A 19,531-nucleotide genomic window follows, 5' to 3' on the forward strand; every position below is an offset into this window, starting at 1 on the left:
AAGCGAAAGAAATGTTGATTTTCGTAATTTTATACGGAAAATCGCAAAAAAACAAACAATGCCCTGGAGAGGGTAATTAACAATTAACTTTTTTAAAACAGACAACAATAACCCTCAGATATATGTCCAATATTCATCAATTATATTTCAGTTATTTGAATACCCATTTGAAAGCAAATCCATGCATATTATGACGGACATAATTTCTCCCGCCCATGCGGATAGAATTACAGACTAAAGCAATTGTTCACACAATCTGTATATTACGTTTCACAAAACACGGAGATCCAAGTATTATTGCGATCATAACGCTTCCGGTGAGTGAAACAAAGCGCGTATATTCGATTTACGTTGAATATGGCTGACGGATTTACTTCCGGTTTCCGTAACTTCGTTTCCCGCGCGAGGATCCGAAACAAATGACGGCACATTTCCGGTGTGAAAAGTAACGGATATGGAGGCTTTCACGGTGACGAATAGTTCGTTTAGCGGCACAAAAGCTTCGACACGATCGCGTAAGGAAGATAACCGGCGAGCTTTAGGTGACAAAAAAGCTTTATTTTTTATTATTATCACGGCCATTGTTCAAAATAAATCAGCAAGTTAACATTTTTCATCTGCGTTTTTAGGTGAGTGTCTTTTCTCTTTGTATCCCTCACCATCCCTCACAAAATTAAAACAATTATGCTACGTCATTCAAGATGCGATTTCTAGGTCAACAGTGCTATTTTCCAGTCCAATTTTTTAAACCTTCCTTGCAAAAGAACAAATATTTTGTGGGCAAATTGCAGAAATATTAAATTTTGAGTTTACCTGTAAAATACACTTTAAAATTCAGTGTTATCATAAGTTGTTTCCGGTTTTTCCTGAAAAAAAAAAGGACACCAAAAGTTTAACAAAATGGTAACGGACATTCGGAAGAAAATTTTCTGCTCCAAAAGATATTGTGTTTGTTTTTACGAGAGTTATTAGTTGGTTTAGATAAGTTTTTTTTGTTTTATACACCATTTTTTGAAAAGGGTCTAAATTATATTATTTTGGTATTTGTGACAATTTTTCTAGTGTAAAGTTTACGCAAACCAAGTTTTGTAAAATTTCCATTGAAAATGAACGAAAAAATGTCATTTTTTAATAAAAAATGATACATGAATAATTACTTTCATATTTTCGTTTAGAAATACCTAAATAATAATCTGTTCTTATAAACCAAAAATGATCCTTTAAGGGGTAGAATTGAAATTTTGCGAATGTATATATTTGAATGTAATATAAACAATAAATGCCGTGCTTCTTTGATTCTGTCAATCTGCAAAAGGCAATTGATAGAGTTGCATTGGTGAAATGTGAAATCGGAGTATGGAGTAAATGATAACCTTTTACTCCATACTCCAAACTCCGATAAATATAGAGTTGATACATAAAGAAAAGTTCGAGAAAATTCAATGGACATTTCTTAGACATCTTAACTGGAGATGCAGGTATACCGATCTGAATTATATGTCTTCCGCAAAAAACACCACTTGCTCACTTTAGAAGATCGCCGTCTACTGTTGGACATGGGAGTGCTTCATGACATACTTAGTCGACGCCTTGATAGTCCGGCTCTTTTGTAGGAGTTATCATTAAATGTCCCCGGCTACCGCACCCGTCACACGTCGAGCTCTCTATTTCATGTGCCAGCAGTTCGTACGAACTATGCCCACTTATACTTTTTGCTAGTGAATATAATTTAAATTTTCCCCTTTATTGATCCATTTGATTGTAAAAAAATAACATTTAAAATGCGCGTCTTAAAACATACTTTTTTGTCTTATACTTAGTTTCAAAAATAAAGTCTTATTTTATCTTATTTAATTTAATTTTATTATATTTTATCTCTAATTCTTTATATTTTGTATGTATTTATATTTTCGACACTTGACACTTGTGCAATATTTACACACATGTCCACCCTCATTCCAATATAACACCCACTCACTCACCCTCTCACTCACTTACGCTCACACAAACACACTAGTATGTGTATTGTACGTGTATTTAATGTATTCCTGTGGATATCTGTCATTGGTTTTATTCTCTGTATATTTTATTTGTTATATTTTTGTTACATGTATTACTGTTGACATCCCCAATAAAAAACCTGAAAAGGGCTGTTGCGTCCCTGTACAAGGACAGCACAGCATGTGTAAAGGTAAATAAGTCATTCATATCGTGGTTTAACATTTTTGAAGGAGTCAAACATAGATGTGTAATGACACCATAGTCTTTCAACATTTACATCGATAACTGTATGATAGAACTTAAAGATTTAAAAATGGGAGAAAAATGAGTGGTATAACCGTTAGCTGTATTCTGTATGCTGATAATGCCGTGCTTCTTACTAGCAGCAAAGAAGACCTTATAGAAGGTTAAATGCTGTCGACATGCGACCTATCAGGCAAATGTGTGGTGAATCCAATCCAATCCAAGCCCGCCAATGTACAAATAACATTATGTACAAAAAGTTAAATAAATCGATGTTTGATCGGTGCACAAATGTCAAAATCCGTGAACTATGTAAGACTGAAACATGCATTATTGACAGAATCAAAAAAGGGGTATTGCATTGGTTTGGACATGTAGAGCGAATGGACAGCGGAAGGACAGCAAAAAGAATCTACGATGCGAATGTCAATGGATGCAGAAAATGAGAAAGACATGGAATGATCAAGTCCATCAAACACTGGAAGATGGAAATGTCAAGAGTAGGAATAATTGGCGTGCGTGCATAAGAAGTTGAATGAATGTACAGAAAGCGAGGTCTGTATGCAAAGACCGAGTGATATAGCATTCTATCAAACTTAGGTTTAAAAAAAAAATGCTTACACGTGTTTGGTCACGTCCTTCACTAGGGCCTAAAAAACTATTTTTTCGCTAGAAAATGAATGACTAGAATCTGATAGTCTGGGCGTTAGATTTGTGAGCATCCTGACATTTCATGAACACATACAGACAATCAGTGGTAATGCATTGAATATGTTTTGGTACTGCCAGGGTTTTTAAATATACCCGTGTACCGAGAACTCTTTACAACTCCTTGGTGCGAAGTAGACTCGAGAGTGGCTCGATGATTTGGGGGTCACATGAACTGAAGTACTCTGTTATGATAGAGAAAATCCAAAAAAAGTTTCTTAGATATCTCTACATGAGAGTGTGCAGGTATTATCCTTGGCTCTACTTGACCGAGTTTCTCCAGGGTGTGCTTGGCTGCAACAGTTTAGAGACTAGAAGGAATTTGTATTTGACTACATATTTTTGTCGATTATTGCCCGGCATGGTTAATAATTCTGAGATGATGATGAGCATTGGTGTGTATGTTCCTGATAATTGACCTCGCTCTTTCATGACATTGGTCGTAGGGAGTCAGAAAAGTTGATGCATGCCACGGATTGGAGAACCTTACTGGATGTCAAAAATAAATATAAAAAATAAAGAATAATTTAAAAAATATATATTTATAGATGACAACCATGAAGTTTCGCATAAATAAATTGTCTATGTTTTTATGAATGTATGTATGTGTATGCGCATGCGTGTATGTACGTGTGTGTGTATGTACATATGTATATATGTGTATATTTATATATACATGTGTGTATATATGTGTATGTCTGTATGTATATGAATCAAAATGTGTATCCGAATAAGTTTATATTTTGTTTGTCTGTGCTCTATATTAATTTGTTAAGTATTATAATATATTAAAATGTAATTGCCTAGCTTGGAACGGGGTATGTACCCTTGTTAGCTGGGCAAAGTGAATATGGAATTGTATTTTGATAATAAGTGTGAATAAATAAATAAAAAAAAAATAAAATAAAAAAAATTACATAAGACAGCGTTAGCGCCGTCAGTATAGATTGTTTCATATTCCGATATACAGGACCAATCTGCCGAAGGTTATGTCTGTTGGAAAGGCTAATGCTATGCTGAACAACATCGCTATGAATGTTGATCTGTTCCATGTATCCGAATGGGTTTTCCGGAGCAGGATATCCCTACTATTTTGACAAGAGTCTCTTTATGTATTTTATGTACTTTTATAATATGTACGTCTTGAATTTTAGTTTGTAATGTATGAATTATTAAAATTAAATGAATTGAATACGGGGAAACGGCGTGATGGTTTGTTTGTTTATATCATCATCATTATCATTCCCTTTCGGACATTATGGTGCACAGGGCACTGCATTGGTAAACCAATCACAGCGTATCCAGATCATTTTTGTTGCATGCAGGTAAGATGATCAGTCTTACGCTTCAGGTGCCAGTCGAGGGACTCTGAAATATTCTAGCGTAAAAAAGCCTTTTTAAATAAATATTTCATGTCAACCATGTCGGGAATCGAACCTGAGACCTCTTGCATGGTAGGCAAATGCGCTGACCACTAGACCACGAGGTGTACTGTTTCGCGTTCGTTTATATACTATAAAAAGAAAACGTGTTTTTTAAGCTGTGGAAATACGATTTGAACATTTTTACCGTATGGCTGTTTTCACACCTCAGTATTAATGACTTTTGTCAAACAATAATTATTTAAATTTTAAATAAATAAATTTCATAAAAGGCACATGTTTTTTTGAATTCTAAATAATTGATAATTATTTAATTATTATTTAATTTATTAATAGTGAGGAATTCCAGCCCAACCCGGAATTGAATTTTAAAAATGTTTTCGTGTACACGTGAATATCAAAAAAAATTGGGGTATGATGAAATATCTCAAAAACGCACGCAAAAATAAAATTAAAAAAATGAAAAAAGTATTCATTTTAAAATCGTACATAATGACGTCACTTATATCTACGCGTAGTATTTCCGGTTTCCGCTTAAAGCCCCCGCAACGTTTTGACCATAGAAAAAAAAGAACATAATTTGGATAATTTGACATTTCTACCAGAGATTATGTCCACTTTCTAGGTTTTTCTTAATCGAAACGTTCGTAAAAACCACCATAATATAGAAATGAGCAAATTACAATGAACTAAATGAAATAATCAAAGCAATATTCTATAGATTCTTGTCAGGTCAGTGAAAGTAAGAACGCCAACGGTTTCATGACGTCACTACTGTAAAGTGATACACTGATTACAGTCATTTGGCGCGGTATTAGATAAATGTAACTTTAAAAAATCATATATTTATAAATAGCGCACAAACAAAATAAAAAAAATTGCTTAGTTAAATAGTACGCTAGCAAAAAATAAATAAATTAGAAAACTGTGGAATTCCTCATTTTTAATACATGAAATAATTATTTTAACAAAATATGCACCTGCAAGTAAAAACCAAAGAAATAAAACAAAAAAAAAAAATATTTTATAGGTATTAAACCACTATAAATTTGCCATGCCGGGTGAATTAGCACGATACATGTGAAATAGGCCTGTGTCTGGAACTACGCTGGCTTTTAACCTCTTAAACCCACGTTTCTGTTCAAATAAAAGGCTTGAAACAATATCATACCTTGAAACAACGAACAAAATTACATTTCAAATAAAATTAAAGCTAGGTAAGCATCGAATGTTGGAGCGACGAGGAATTATATAACACTAGATTTAAATTTAACTCAAAATGTAATAATTAAAATGTTTGTTATTTTTTAGTACAAATATTTGCATAGCGCCTCTTGCGTCGCTCCGCTGAACTAAACAATTGGTGGCGGAGGAAGTATTGGCTTGGAAAAAGAACACGGTACTACGTAAAAAAAATAATTATTTTTAATTATTATTTTATTTTTTCACATATTTATTCCAGCAATTTACGAGTTATTTATACAATAGATTAATTGAGAAATAAAAGTATAGAAACGTTTTTTTTATCTTTGCTGGTGAGTCATCTAAACTCTAAACTGCCTTAATAGGAAACTTCCCCGTTCTAAGGCAGTAAAAAATGTTTTTTTTATATTATATAAAAAATAATTACAATTTTATTATTATTATTAGAGCAAACATAATAATATGCTTTATTTAAAATATATATACATTTTTATTTTAAATAAATGCGCAAACTTTCACGGTCGCTATTATCAATAAATATATTTTTAGGGTTATCCCATGTAATAATAATAATAAAAAATATGGATAACTTATATAGCGCCATTTTCGTAATATAATATATGAAGATGTTTTTTAAATTGACCTAAATTTAAATTTACTGTCTTATATTTCACTTAAAGATTCTTCCCGTCGTTTCTTTGAATCCCTTAAAATAAATATCTGTTTATGTTTTTCCTTTTTAAAAAAAATAATTTATTACTATTTTATTTTATTTTTACATCTGAGTATGTTTTTCATTCTTTATTTCCATTCTTAATTCTTAATTACTCTTATAAGTTTTCTTCATTTTTAATATTATTTCCATTTGTAAATACTCACTACAAACTACAAACCTAAAAATATATTTTTTTTTCACTTAAATTTAAATTTTTAAACAACTTTCATTTATGTTTTCTTTTTCCTTCTCTTTTTTATACTTTCATAATTAACATTAGATTTAATTGCTTTTTAATATGGAAACTTCACTGGTCCATTAGAATTAAGTCCAATTGTGTAAAATATTAAACTTTGTAACTGTACTGTATGTTTCCTGAATAAAAGAAAATAAAAAAAAAAAAAAAAAAAATAATACCTCAAGGGCGCTTGGATTAATTCCGACGTTTCGAATATCATTGCAGGAGCCATTTATAGGGTAAACTGTGTGTCTTTTACAAAAAATATGTTAACATATTACAACAGAGATGAAGAATCTTTTGAACATAATAATATATAAGTCAAGGCATCTACAGGGCTTTTGACGTGTCATTGGCTGGTTTAAGTCACTTTACACACCGTGTAACAGTCACCATTTTCGCCATATTTAAACATCTATATTCTTTCAATTCTTTCATTTGTTGATGTTTGTGAAGAAAAATAACTGAAACCTTTACTGATTCGGGTCAGATTCATCTATTCAGCTCTTTAACTTAACAAAGACCAACAGATGAAAGAATTGAAGGGATATAGATGTACAAATATGGGTAGAATGGTGAATGTTATACAGTGTGTAAAGTGGTCACTTAAACTAGCCAGTACATACAAAAAATATAATCACTAGGTCCTCAACACAAAGACTTAAATAAATACAAACTAATACCACTTTTGGACTGAGGGATTTTGATTATTATTTAATAAAAATCTATAACCTACTTTCACTATCTATTAAAACAATTAGTAACCAGAAAATATTTGAAAAGGCTATAAAAATATGGATAGTGGAGCTAGATAGAAGTAAAATGGATTGTCTCATTTGCTCAAACCAATATTGAATCAACCGCTCCACAGGTGTATAGCTTATGTTAGGTTTTTGTTATTTTCATTGTGCGTTTTGTAATATAAATAATATAGATTTACATATATACCTAGTTTTTAAAACTGTGAATATTTTGATAACTATCTCTGTTTATTGAGTTAGTCTTCTTTGTTTATTCTCAAATTTTAAAACATTTAAAAAAAGTATATTGATAAGTATTCTCGGCACGGGTAACCCCAGTGAGGTCACATTATTTTTATTATTAGTTATAGTTTCTAAGAGAAAAATATGAATAAATAAATAAATGACAAATAAGCCCTGTAGATGCCTTGACTTCTATATTATTTTTTCTAAAATGTTTTTCATCACTGTTGTAATATATTAATATTATTATACCCCGGAGAGTTGAATCCAGTCCTTGACTACAAAAATTCGGACAAATTAAAAATATTGTTAAAAAAATATGTGATTATTTACTAGTCATTATTTACTTGTCGCAGTCAGCAGCAAGTACGCTCCTTGTCATTTTAATAGTGAATAGTGCTGGAAACCATGTTGAGTTCAATTTAAGCTAGTCGTTTTTGTTTTTTTTTTATCTCTGTTGTAATATGCTAAACGTTACTAAGACACACAATAAGTTTTTCTGGGTTATTATGCCGTGTGTCGTTCGTACTCTCTACCGACGTTTCGGATCGCGTTACAGCGTCCATCATCAGGGTTGATGTTATTTGTGTATGAATATGTGTTACGTTAGGTACTTAGAATTTTTACCGTGTCGTAGTCGTTTTTGTGTGATGTTATGTATTTGGGACTTGTACCGTGTCGTAGTCGTTTAGATTAATGTGTACCATTATGTACTTAGGATCTATACCGTATCACAAATCTGTGTTACATTGCAATCTTTATGCGATTTCTTTATGACTGTGTACCAGGATGTTTTTAATCGCATCCCATCATCTCTGTTTATGTTGTCGGGATGTTTGTAAATCTCAATTGCTTCTTTTACTAGTCGTGTTTGGTGGTTCTTTGGCCTCCCTAAGATTATCGGCTCAAAGGAAAACTTATGCCCCGTTTCTATGTGGTGCTCGGCCAAGGCCGATTTTTCGGGGTAGCCGAGCCTGCATGCACTCATGTGCTCCTTTACTCTCTTTGTTATATTTCTGGCAGTCTGCCCGATGTAAACCTTAGGGCAGTTTTTACACTCCAGTTTCTAAATGCCGTCGGTTTCGAGAGGATCCCGGTCCTTTGCTGATTTAAGAAAATCTCTTATTTTTGCCGACGTGCCGAACACAGTTTTAATCTGGTGTTTTTTAAGGATTTTGGAAATTCTATCCGTAATATTCTTTACATATGGCAAACAAGCTATCCCTTTATAGTCATCGTTATTGCTGTCATACGTCTTGTTTGTGTTTGATATAGAAGCTATTCTAGCTAAAATCTCTTTCTTTTTGTATCCGTTTCCTTCCAGCGCGTTTGTTAATATGTTCAATTCAGTTTCTAAACTTGTTTCTTCACAAATACGAGTCGCCCTTCTGGCAAGTGTATTTATGAGACCCAGTTTTTGGGACGGATGATGGTGAGAGGTAGCATGAAGATACCGATTAGTATGAGTCGGCTTTCTATACACTTTATGGCCCAGGCTCCCGTCTTGTTTTCTCATAATTTCGACATCAAGGAAAGTTACTAAGACAGTTAATATTTTTTTAAGTATAGTTATTTTTATATGCACTATTTAAAAATCCTTTTTAAAAAGCCTCTTGTAAATACTGTTTCGATTTTTATTTGATTGGAATGAAACAAATCTTGTTTGAATATGTACGTACATAATATGGCGATTAATTTATTTATTGAAAATCCTTTATAATTATATTTAAATATTTGTTATACGGTATATATTTGTATGCTTCGTTTATTCAGCGCTCTACGGATAGACACATTTTTTTCAGTGGAATAAATAAAATAACGTTGTTTTCAACCACTAATTGTTATTTTTCACCGACCGGTTTCAAAGCAAACAAGCTTCTTCGTCAAGGTTTACGTAATAAATGCATTGATTCCTTTTTTAATTTTCATTATGTTCACTAAATACAACAATGAAGGTGGATTATTTTTTTAAATGACATTTTTTAAAACAATTATCTAATTCCCTACCATCAAACATTAAACCGGCTTTCTACACAAATAATGAAAGAGGAACATTGTTATAAAATCACAAAGACAAAGTCCATAAATATAATAAATCTGGAATATACCAATTAAATTGTAATGATTGCAATTCAATCTACAGTGGAAAAACTAAAAGAAACTTTAATATTAAAGTAAAATATTAAAGTAAAAAGAAACCGGTCGGCGAAAAATAAAAATTAGTGGTTAAAAACAAAGTTGTTTTATTTATTTTATTATAACGAATAACCACAAAGTTAGTGCTTCAAATATAAACTTTACATTTTTTTGTTTAAGTCGGGCAGATATTGTGTCTCACCGTGTACCTTTAAATTTGATGTGGAAACCGTTGATGTTTGCAATGCGTGACATCTGTCGGTCCAAAATTTCAATTCGGGATTTTCATCAATATCCTCCCTTAAAGATGACAGTCGAATGCACAAATTAACTCCGCCCTTCAAATGTTATATAAAACCTTTTCGTAATTTAATTTGAAACATCTCAAAACAATTCATGCGAATTCAATTGATTGCAGAATAATAATCACTATATTTGTACTTCGGTCGAAGCGTATAAGCGATAATCTGTTGTATCATCATTCCATGTCCGCTCCTTAGTTGGAATATATTATTTTGCCCACAAAGAGCCTCTTGGCATCTCTGTCAGCTGCCAGCTATTGTGCGTCATCCTTCAAGTCAGGTTTTTAAACCTTTTTTTAAAAATAAAGTTGTTTTATTATTTACCTTGCTTAAAATATACAGGGTATATATTTCAAAAGTGGATTTTTCTGCAATTAAATTTCTTTAAATTTATCTAAACTGTTGGGATCAAGAGTGATACACTAATGTGGGCCAATCAGGAACTTCTCAGCATTTGCTCATGCGGAGATGAAACCACTTAAAACTCTTCAGGAGAAGCCGGCCTGTTGACTACTGCCAACAGGCCTTCCGTTCCACTAGAGGAGTGTTCGGCATTTTGTTCCCTACTGTGATTTATTTTACCAATTGCCTGCACTATATTGACCATGTATGATACTACCTCTCGTGTGAGTCTTCAAGTCAGGTTCACGTCCCGTAGTTCTGAGATAAACTGCCGACAAAAAAAATAACAGAGATCCTAATGCCTTGTAAAGTAGGCAAACGTGGTTAAGGCTTCCAGGCGGCATCTGCAGAATATGTACCAGCCAACCATATCGCCTTCACTTGTTATCAGTTGTCACCTGAATTTTCTGAGTCCATGCTCTTTTTACTTTATTCCTTACAAAGTCAAACCCCATCACCAGTTCAGTTCTTTGACCTGGGCCTTTGACATGGGTCAAAGAACTGAAATACAGAATAAAACACACTTTTACAACACAATTGACAGTAATTTTACATGTTTATTATTGTTATTGGCGGCCTCCGTGGTAAAGTGGTTAAGCCGCTTGACTTGCGCACGGAAGGTTCCAGGTATGATTACAGGTGAAAAGACAAACATTATATGTGATTTTCTTCTAGCCTGAGTATTTTGTGGTGAAATTACCCAATGTAATTGGGCACCATCGACGACCCAAACCGACGAAAATATCATTAAAATTTGCCAAATTACCCTGAAAAACATGTAAGAGAACACTGAAGAAGTTGTAGAGTTATCTGGAGTGACTTAAAGCTTAGCGAAAACACAACAATGATTGAGTATGTCCAAATGCTGCAAATGCCTAGACTTCCATATTCCCTTCTCAAAAATGTTTTTCCCTCTTTGTTGAAATAAATTTAAATTAGCGAAAATACTTTTTAAGTGAACATTTGGGAATGACTAGGACGGCCGCCAAATTTGCTCCCACTCAGCTCTCTTTGTGCGCCTTTTTTTGCCTTAAAAAAATGTTTGCAACAACGGAATTAAGTACTGGACAACAATATTGTCTCCAATGGAGAGTACTTTAAATGGTTTAAAGGATTTTCGAAAAGTAATTAAGTAAATGTATTTTTTTCAACTAGGCGGGTTTTCTTTTGGGTACCTCTTTTTATTTATATATATCTACAAACTATACCAAAAAGCTATATCAAATTAGGAACATCTATAGTTCCGGTCCTTAAATTCAATAAATTTAATCGCACTAATGTATTCAAGTTGTAAATCGTTCTGTAATCCCTTTTCAATAATTAAATCCCCTTCTAAGTTCCTTAATCCGGAATTAGATTAATGATGCATTAATGTGTTTTGTAGATTGTTTCCCACAACTTCCGGTAGCCGGTCCCGCCAAACCGGAAACTAAATTTTGCGCGTCGTTTCCTGCGGAAGCGGATATGGCCCCTAACAGGATATCGAAGCATAACCGTCAGGTTGAGTTTTAAGACGAATGTAATCTATTTTTTAATTACCCAAGCAAGCAATTTCCCTCAATTGAATATTGAAAGGTTAGTTACTGAATTTTTACAAATATCACAGTCCGGGCTCACACTGTGCGAATCAGTTAGGCTCAGACTACGCCTTGTCTGCAAAACCATTTTTTTTTTTTTTTGGTATATATAATACAACTTTATGTGTCCGGACGTATAAAAAATACAGTCTTGTTTGTTAAATAGAACCAGAGCCCAGGACGAGTGATTTTGAATCATCAGCTACTCTAATAAAAGTAACGTAAGAGTAAATCGATTTAAGAAATGTCTCGAAGTGTAGTGGTTAGTACGTTTGCCTACAAAGCTTTAGGGGCCGGGTTTGATTCCTAGGAGGGTTAACATGAAATATTTGTTTTCAAATGTGGTTTTATACTGAAGTATTTTACTGTCCCTGGACAAGCACCTGATGCGTAAAGATGATCACCTTACCTGATTTCAACAGATGGTCAATTTTATTGTTATAATTAATGAAGTAAATTCCCCGTAAACACATTTTTTTGGGTACGAAACTCGATATTTTCAACGCTATCAATAAAAGTGTTGTTATTAACACTTCGACGAAATAACATATACTGTCATTTCAAGCCTAACGGCGGAGCTTCACGATGAAGTTGGCTGTAGTATTGCTTGTTTTAAAAAGGACGTGTTAATCGACCGTTCGTCATTTTCTCCCCCAATACATGTTGTGTTTTTGTATTCCTAGATGCAAGGCAATAAATTATATAGCTATGGTCCGAAAAAAACTAAAGGTTTAAAACCGCTGCACCTGCTCTAAGCATCATATAAGAAACATTGATATATTCTGATGATTAACCCTTTGTGATAAATTTGTTTTTTGTACTTATTCTTGTAGACGAGGGTCAGTGCTATATAAGCTCCTGACGTTACTGCAATCAATGTAGATCTATTGTACTGCTCCCTAGTTTTCACCCTCTAACCACAGGTCTTTAAAGAGCCTGGCTCCTGAGTGGAGGGGGAGTGATCTCACATTGCTGGTTGGGTTGGGAGCGAGCTCTTTAACATCCTCAGGTTATCCACTGGACTCTTGAGGATGCAGCTTTTTATTAGAATGTGTTTTACTAGTAAATACATACAATATTATTATTTCATTAAAAAAATTGTTTAAATTTTACAATAGTCTGAACATAAAAGCACGGAAAACATTATTTTTTATTTAAAAAAAACACTTATAAGGTAGCCTAAATATTTAACAAATTTAATCTTACCCAATAAAAAAAAAAAACATGAAATGTTTTTATTAAAGTATCCTCTAATTTTGCAGGGTCAAAAGAATTTTGTTCAACTCTCTAATAAATAATTTCTTCAGGCATATTAAAAATAACTTAATTTTAATTTATTGGGAAAAGTATTTTATACAATACGAAGAAAATAAAATGTCAAGGTTTTGAAAATTTCCAGGAAATGAATAAAAAAATGTTTTTTTTTAATACATGAATCTGTAATACATCACTTGCTTGTTATTTTCCGACATTTTATTTAAGACTGAATTATTTTTCATCAGATTCAAAACGTCCTTTGTGTTATTGCTTTTCAAAGCTTACTGTTACTAGTTTTTTTAGACGGGCAAAAAATAATTTATAAAATAATAATAATTTGAAACTTTTTTAAAATAGAAAATATAAGAAAATAATGTTTTTGTACTAGGGTAACCCGTGTCAGAAACATTTAAAAAATAATAACGTGAAATCGATACAGAAAAAATACTTTATCAAATAAAAATTCCTAGGTGCTATTTTATAACTTTATAATAAAATCTATAAATAAATGATTTGTGAATATATATTTTGACTTTTGCTAATCGAAACATAAAATTATTTATTAATCTGTTTACTAAATTACATATTCTACCTTAAACGTGCGTTACTATTATTATTTGATTGAATTATTTTATAATATTTTTTACTATCAAGATTAATTAACTTTTCTGCATTGTATCTCTTGGTATCTATAATTTTTTAGTTTGCGTATTTTTTTATTATTATTTTGTATATTTACAAAGGCTTTGATTTATATACCTATAGAAGAGTCCCGACTTAACATGGAATTTTTCAATAACTCTTTAAATAAAAACATATGAAATTGTGCTATGATAAAGTTGTGTATTAAACAAAAAAAATATATAAATAAAATACTATTTTAAACATTTTTGTTTGAAGAGTACACCGCTAAAATTCAATTTTAGTTGCTTGTCAGCTGATGAAATAAGAGGATATGGAACAAAGATATTTCCTTTTTCTTTATTTGAAACTGGTGAGAATTGAATTACTAGATGTGTAAAAGTAGATATTTTTAGAATTTTACAAAAATATGTACTTTTTTTAAGAAGATAGATAAAATAAAATAATCAAATCAAATTTAACCAACGATGTCATAAATATGAAACCAGGGATTGAAGCTGAAAAATGGATTACCTGGAAAAATTAGAAAAAATTAAACTAAATAGAAAGCGTCACAATATGCCCTTTGTATATTTTATAAAAAAATAAAGTAGAATTATAATCCAACAAACTTGTTTTATTTTGGATACATTACCAAATTAAATAGAAAGCATTGAAATATTTTTAATTAATTTGGAATAAATTGTAACGTTATTATAACTATATATTGGTTCTCGGTTCTTGAGACTAAGTTAAAAAAGCATCAATAAATAAAATACACAAATAATAAAAACGTAAACAGTACAATCACGTAAGTATTTAATTTGCTCACAGCCTGGTTTCGAGGTTAAGTGGGTTTTTAGTTTTTATTTTACTTATATGTGTTTATTCTAACAAAACAATTTTCTTGTTATATGACTTTATATTATTATTTTTTATTTTTTTATATTTATTCTTAAATAATTTAAACTTTTTACTGAATATGTTGTAATTTTTTTTTTTATTCTAGTATATTTTTTTTATAAATCTTGGATAAAAGGAAATTTATGTTTTTTAAAAAAAATATTAAGCCAATCATGTTAATGATATAAAGTTTTGTAGAAGGTAAACTTACCGCTTATGTCAATAAAATAAAATGAAATAAAACGAAAAATGTAAATTAATAAAATTTAAAAAAATAATAATTAAATGAATATTTTCGTATTAAATAACACGCTAAGGTTATCAAATGTTATTATTATTTCATGTACAATAATATTACATGAAGAAAAAACAAAACTGATAGTTTATTTAAATTTAATTAAAATTAATATCATTAAAAATATGCAAAAAGTAATTACGGGAGAAAGCAATGTTTTTTTTATATATTTTTTATTTGTTTATTTTTTCATGCATGCATTTACATAGAATTATATTTATATTCAAGTAAATCAAAAACAACGGATACAAAAATTATTTGAAAACTATCTAATCAGTATTTACATAAGTATAAATAATAATAAAAACAATAAAACTTACTAAAGGTAATCAGAAAGTTAGAATTCAAATAAACAATATTAAAAAACATGCTCAAATGCAAAAAAACGAAAATATATTTTTGGAAAGTCCAAAATAAGAATAGATGAGAAGCAACAATAAAATAAATTTAAGGTTATTTATAAGAAAACTATAAACATAATTTTATTTACCGAAAGTAAAGTTATACATTATTTATTTTAAAAAGCAATTTTGCAGGTGACTGGAACTGAACCCGCCATAGCAAATTTGCATATAGAGGAGGTTATTTGCTAATTAATGGCCCTAACTTTTCTTGGCTTATAGCTTGCAAGATGTATCAATTTTTAAAGTTTATTGAGATTTTTCAAAAATTTGACCTTTGAGAATTCAGATTTTTTTTTCTTTATTTTAGTATTTTTCTAATTATTCGTTGGTAGTGATAAGCATTTGTTACAAAAATACGTCGGAATTTCCCCCTAAACTAGTGTTAAAATATAAGATATGACTCTTTTTTTAAACAAAGGTGACGAACTAGAGAACTAACTTATTGAAACACCGTAGTTATTTTTTTTTATTTCAAGTTGAATTTGAAGGCAAAGTGTTTTTTTTAGTATTTCTTTTAGAGCGTAATATTTTATTTTTTAACCATAGTTTGAGAAAAATTCTGACGTATTTCAATCACAAATGTTTATAACTACGAAAAAATTGTAGAACATACTAAAATAATGAAATAACTTAAAGTTCTGAATGCTTGAAGGTCAAATTTTGGAAAAAACTCAATAAAATATTTAAAAAAACACATCTTTTCAACTATAAAACTTTAGGTAGGGAAAGTAAGATCCAATAATTAGAAAATAACCACCTCTATGTACGAATTTGCTATGGCGGGTTCAGTTCCAGTCATCCTGTAAAAAAACATGCTCAGTGTTATTAGTGAAAAAAAACAGTGTTTGTGTACTCTTTATAGGATATGTTATTAATCTATATATAATAATACTTATCACGTTTGTTAGCATTCTTATAAATTAGATTGACCTGTTTTAATATTCTATTCAATAAATCTTTTTATCATAGTAATTTTATTTGATTATATATAAATGTTATTTATATGCTACTTTTTTATTTTCAGATTCTAATGCGGTGACAAAAATGAAGTATAAAAAGGGAATTAGTGAAAACATAAAAAATAAGTAAAAGTTGGTTTACATATTTTATTTTTGAAAGTGAAGTTCATAAAGTGTTATTGTTAGAATTGTGTAGTGTAAATGTTTGAAAAGTGAGGTATTTTAAAACAAATTATGTGTTTAAAAGAATGAGTTTGAAAACATAGGCCCAAAGATGCCTACTCAAAACTTTAGTAGGACTTTTCTGGCATTAATGCTAGTTCTATTGTCAACCATGGTTGTGGTAACATCGCATCCCGAAAACAGTAAGTACTAACATTCAAAAATTTTGTTACCACTGTTCACTGACTTGAAGTTTTAAATAAAATATTTTTCAACTTTATAAACACTTTTTAAGTCAGAAAAAAGTAGGAAAATCATATGATTTTGCCATATTACAAATATTCATATTAAAAATATTTTAAATGTGATTATTAGTTTTGGTCATTCGATTGCATTAAAAAACAACATTGCTTTGAAAAGGTTTTAAGCTAATATTGACTATTTCAATTTTTAAACCATTATTGAAAGTACAATTTAACCTAGTAATAAAGAAAAATAGCGAAGCATTTGTGTAATTTAAAATGCTTGTAAATATTTATTTTTAATCCTTAAAATTCAGTTTTTTTCGTTGACTTTACTATTAAATTATATACATTAAAATCATATCTTTAAATGTATCAATTAAAATATTAATTTTAAAAAAAAATGAATTTTTGCCCGGAAAACGAATTGGTGATTAACGAAATTAATTAAAAAGTTATGGTATTTGAAAGGGGAAGTGAGGTTTTTGACTGCACAATAAATATAAAAATGTCTTGAACAAGTTGAAGAATTTGTGTATCAGTAGAGCATGTTTTTAAGAGATAAAAGAGTAGAAAAAGATGTTAAAAGGAGAGTGAATGCGGGCAATAAAATGAACAAAGCACTAAGCACAGTAATTGCTAATAAAAATATGTCAATCGAAGCTAAACTGGCAGTGCACAACGGAGTTTTAGTCCTTACACTTATCTTTGGAAGGGAAATATGTAACTGGCAGAGGAAGGATGAAAGCCGAGTGAAAGCGGTCGAAATGCAATCTATTAGACGAACAAGTGGGAAATCGATGTATGATAGGGTTACAAATGATAAATTAAGGCGAGAGTGTAAATTCAAGTCGGGTATATTGATAATATCAAGAAAAGGTCTCTGAGATGATTTGATCGTGTAGAACGGATGGATAACGAAAGAATGGTAAAACAAGGCGAAAATGAACGGTAATGTGAGACAAAGATGACCAAAAAAGACATGGCATGATCAGATTAACCAAAATCTTAAGTCTGGTCATGTCAAAGTGAAATAACAACAATGCAATTCGGAGTACCCCAGGGATCAATATTAGGACCATTGTTTTATATAATATACATTAACACAGTGAAATAATGGGAAAATAAACAATCTATGCGGACGACTTTATTATATGAAAACAAAAATGACATTGAAACGACTAAAACCATCAACAATGACGTGCAAAAACTATTAAAATAGACAAACAAAAACTTTTTAACACTAAATGCCAAGAAATGCAATAAAATACATTTCGAAACACAAAAAAAGAAACATATCATGAACATAAAAATAAAAAACGAAACTCTTAAAGAACAAGAACATGTTACTTACCTAAGACTCACAATGGACAGACAATTAAAATTGACAAAACACATAGACGGACTCACTAAAGTAATGGCATCACTACATAGCCTCTTCTACAAAATTAAAGATTTTATACCGAAAAAGGAAAAAAATATGATGTACGAAGCGTATGTCAAAAGTAAATTGAGTTACATGATCATCTTCTGGGGAACTGGTAACAAGACAGACATAACAAGAATACAAAGACAACAAAATAAAATTCTTAAACTAACATACAACCTACCCCACCTGACCTCTACGACTGAACTGTACAAAAAAAACACACCAGTTTGACATAAACTACTTGACTAAAATTAAGACCTTAAAAATGGTGCACAAAATAACACTGGGAAACATACAAGACGACGACATAATATTAGTCAAAAATGCTGACATACACAAATATAACATCAGACAACAACAACAACAACACTATCATATTGAAAAAGCAAAGACAAACACAGGACAGTAAAAAATACTAAATAATGGACTTAAACACTACAACGACCTACCTTACTACTTGAAAACTTTTACTGGAGACAATTTTAAAATCAATCTGAAAAAGCACATGATGACTGAACTAACTACACTAGACGAGACATAAAATGACTAGACAATATTGAATTTCTAATGTAACCCTAAAGGTTTTTTAAAATTGTAAATAAATAAAAATAAAAATTTAAAAAAAACAGGCAGAACCGAAGGGCATGCATGACAAGATATATAAATGTGAAAGATGTTAGAAATGTATGCCAGAATAGACGTGTGTGGCGGTTCTCCCTGCCTACCCCTACAGAAAATGGCGTGATGGTAGTAAAAATAACTAAAATACTTTGTATTTATATGAATACCAATTTACCAATGATATGTCTAAATTTCAAGAAGCGTAATCTGTCTGATCTGAAAAGTTTTCATATTAAAGTTACGTATTTTTTTTGTGTTATTTTTTATCAGAAATACCTTTGAAAATAGATGTTTTTATCTCATATTTACTTACTCAATTTTTCGATTGCGCAATTTAAAAAAAAACAGCGTTTAAAAATGGCAAAATCGTTTAATTTCCGTATTTTTTATATCGTAGTAATAGCCTTAATGAGATTAGTTATCTGTATTTAAATAAACTCGATTATTTTCAAATCTTGGTAAACTCGCTAGGTAGTTGAATAAAGTATTTATTTGAGTAAACTTAAGCACACTTAAAATATTGTAAGATATAAAAATGATTTTTGTTACAATTGCACCTTTATTTTAAAGCGTATAATACATAGTGAATAAAACAAATATTTACGGTACATTTACTCAAGATAAACAAATTTTCCGATTTTCGAAATATTCGTGTTTCCTTAGAAAACATTTATTCTCAAATCATCAGATACCGTTTGAAAATGCTGAACCAAATTTCTTTGATTTTGCCAAATATCTTGAAATTTCT

General features: G+C 30.6%; 1 protein-coding gene across 1 annotated transcript in view; it reads left to right on the forward strand.

The window, feature by feature from the left end:
* Positions 1-19,531, forward strand: part of LOC148283380 (uncharacterized) — a gene marked incomplete at its 3' end in the record, with an annotated part of 240,676 nt that overhangs the window by 164,493 nt on the left and 56,652 nt on the right. Inside the window, exon 3 of the mRNA XM_088223635.1 lies at positions 16,395-16,694. Coding sequence (XP_088079761.1) covers positions 16,604-16,694 — 91 coding nt within the window. The remainder of the gene's footprint in view (positions 1-16,394; positions 16,695-19,531) is intronic.

The sequence above is a fragment of the Micrasema longulum genome, unplaced genomic scaffold (assembly GCF_059751315.1).
Source record: "Micrasema longulum isolate JH-2025_06_02 unplaced genomic scaffold, ASM5975131v1 h1tg000244l, whole genome shotgun sequence".
NCBI lineage: Eukaryota > Metazoa > Arthropoda > Insecta > Trichoptera > Brachycentridae > Micrasema > Micrasema longulum.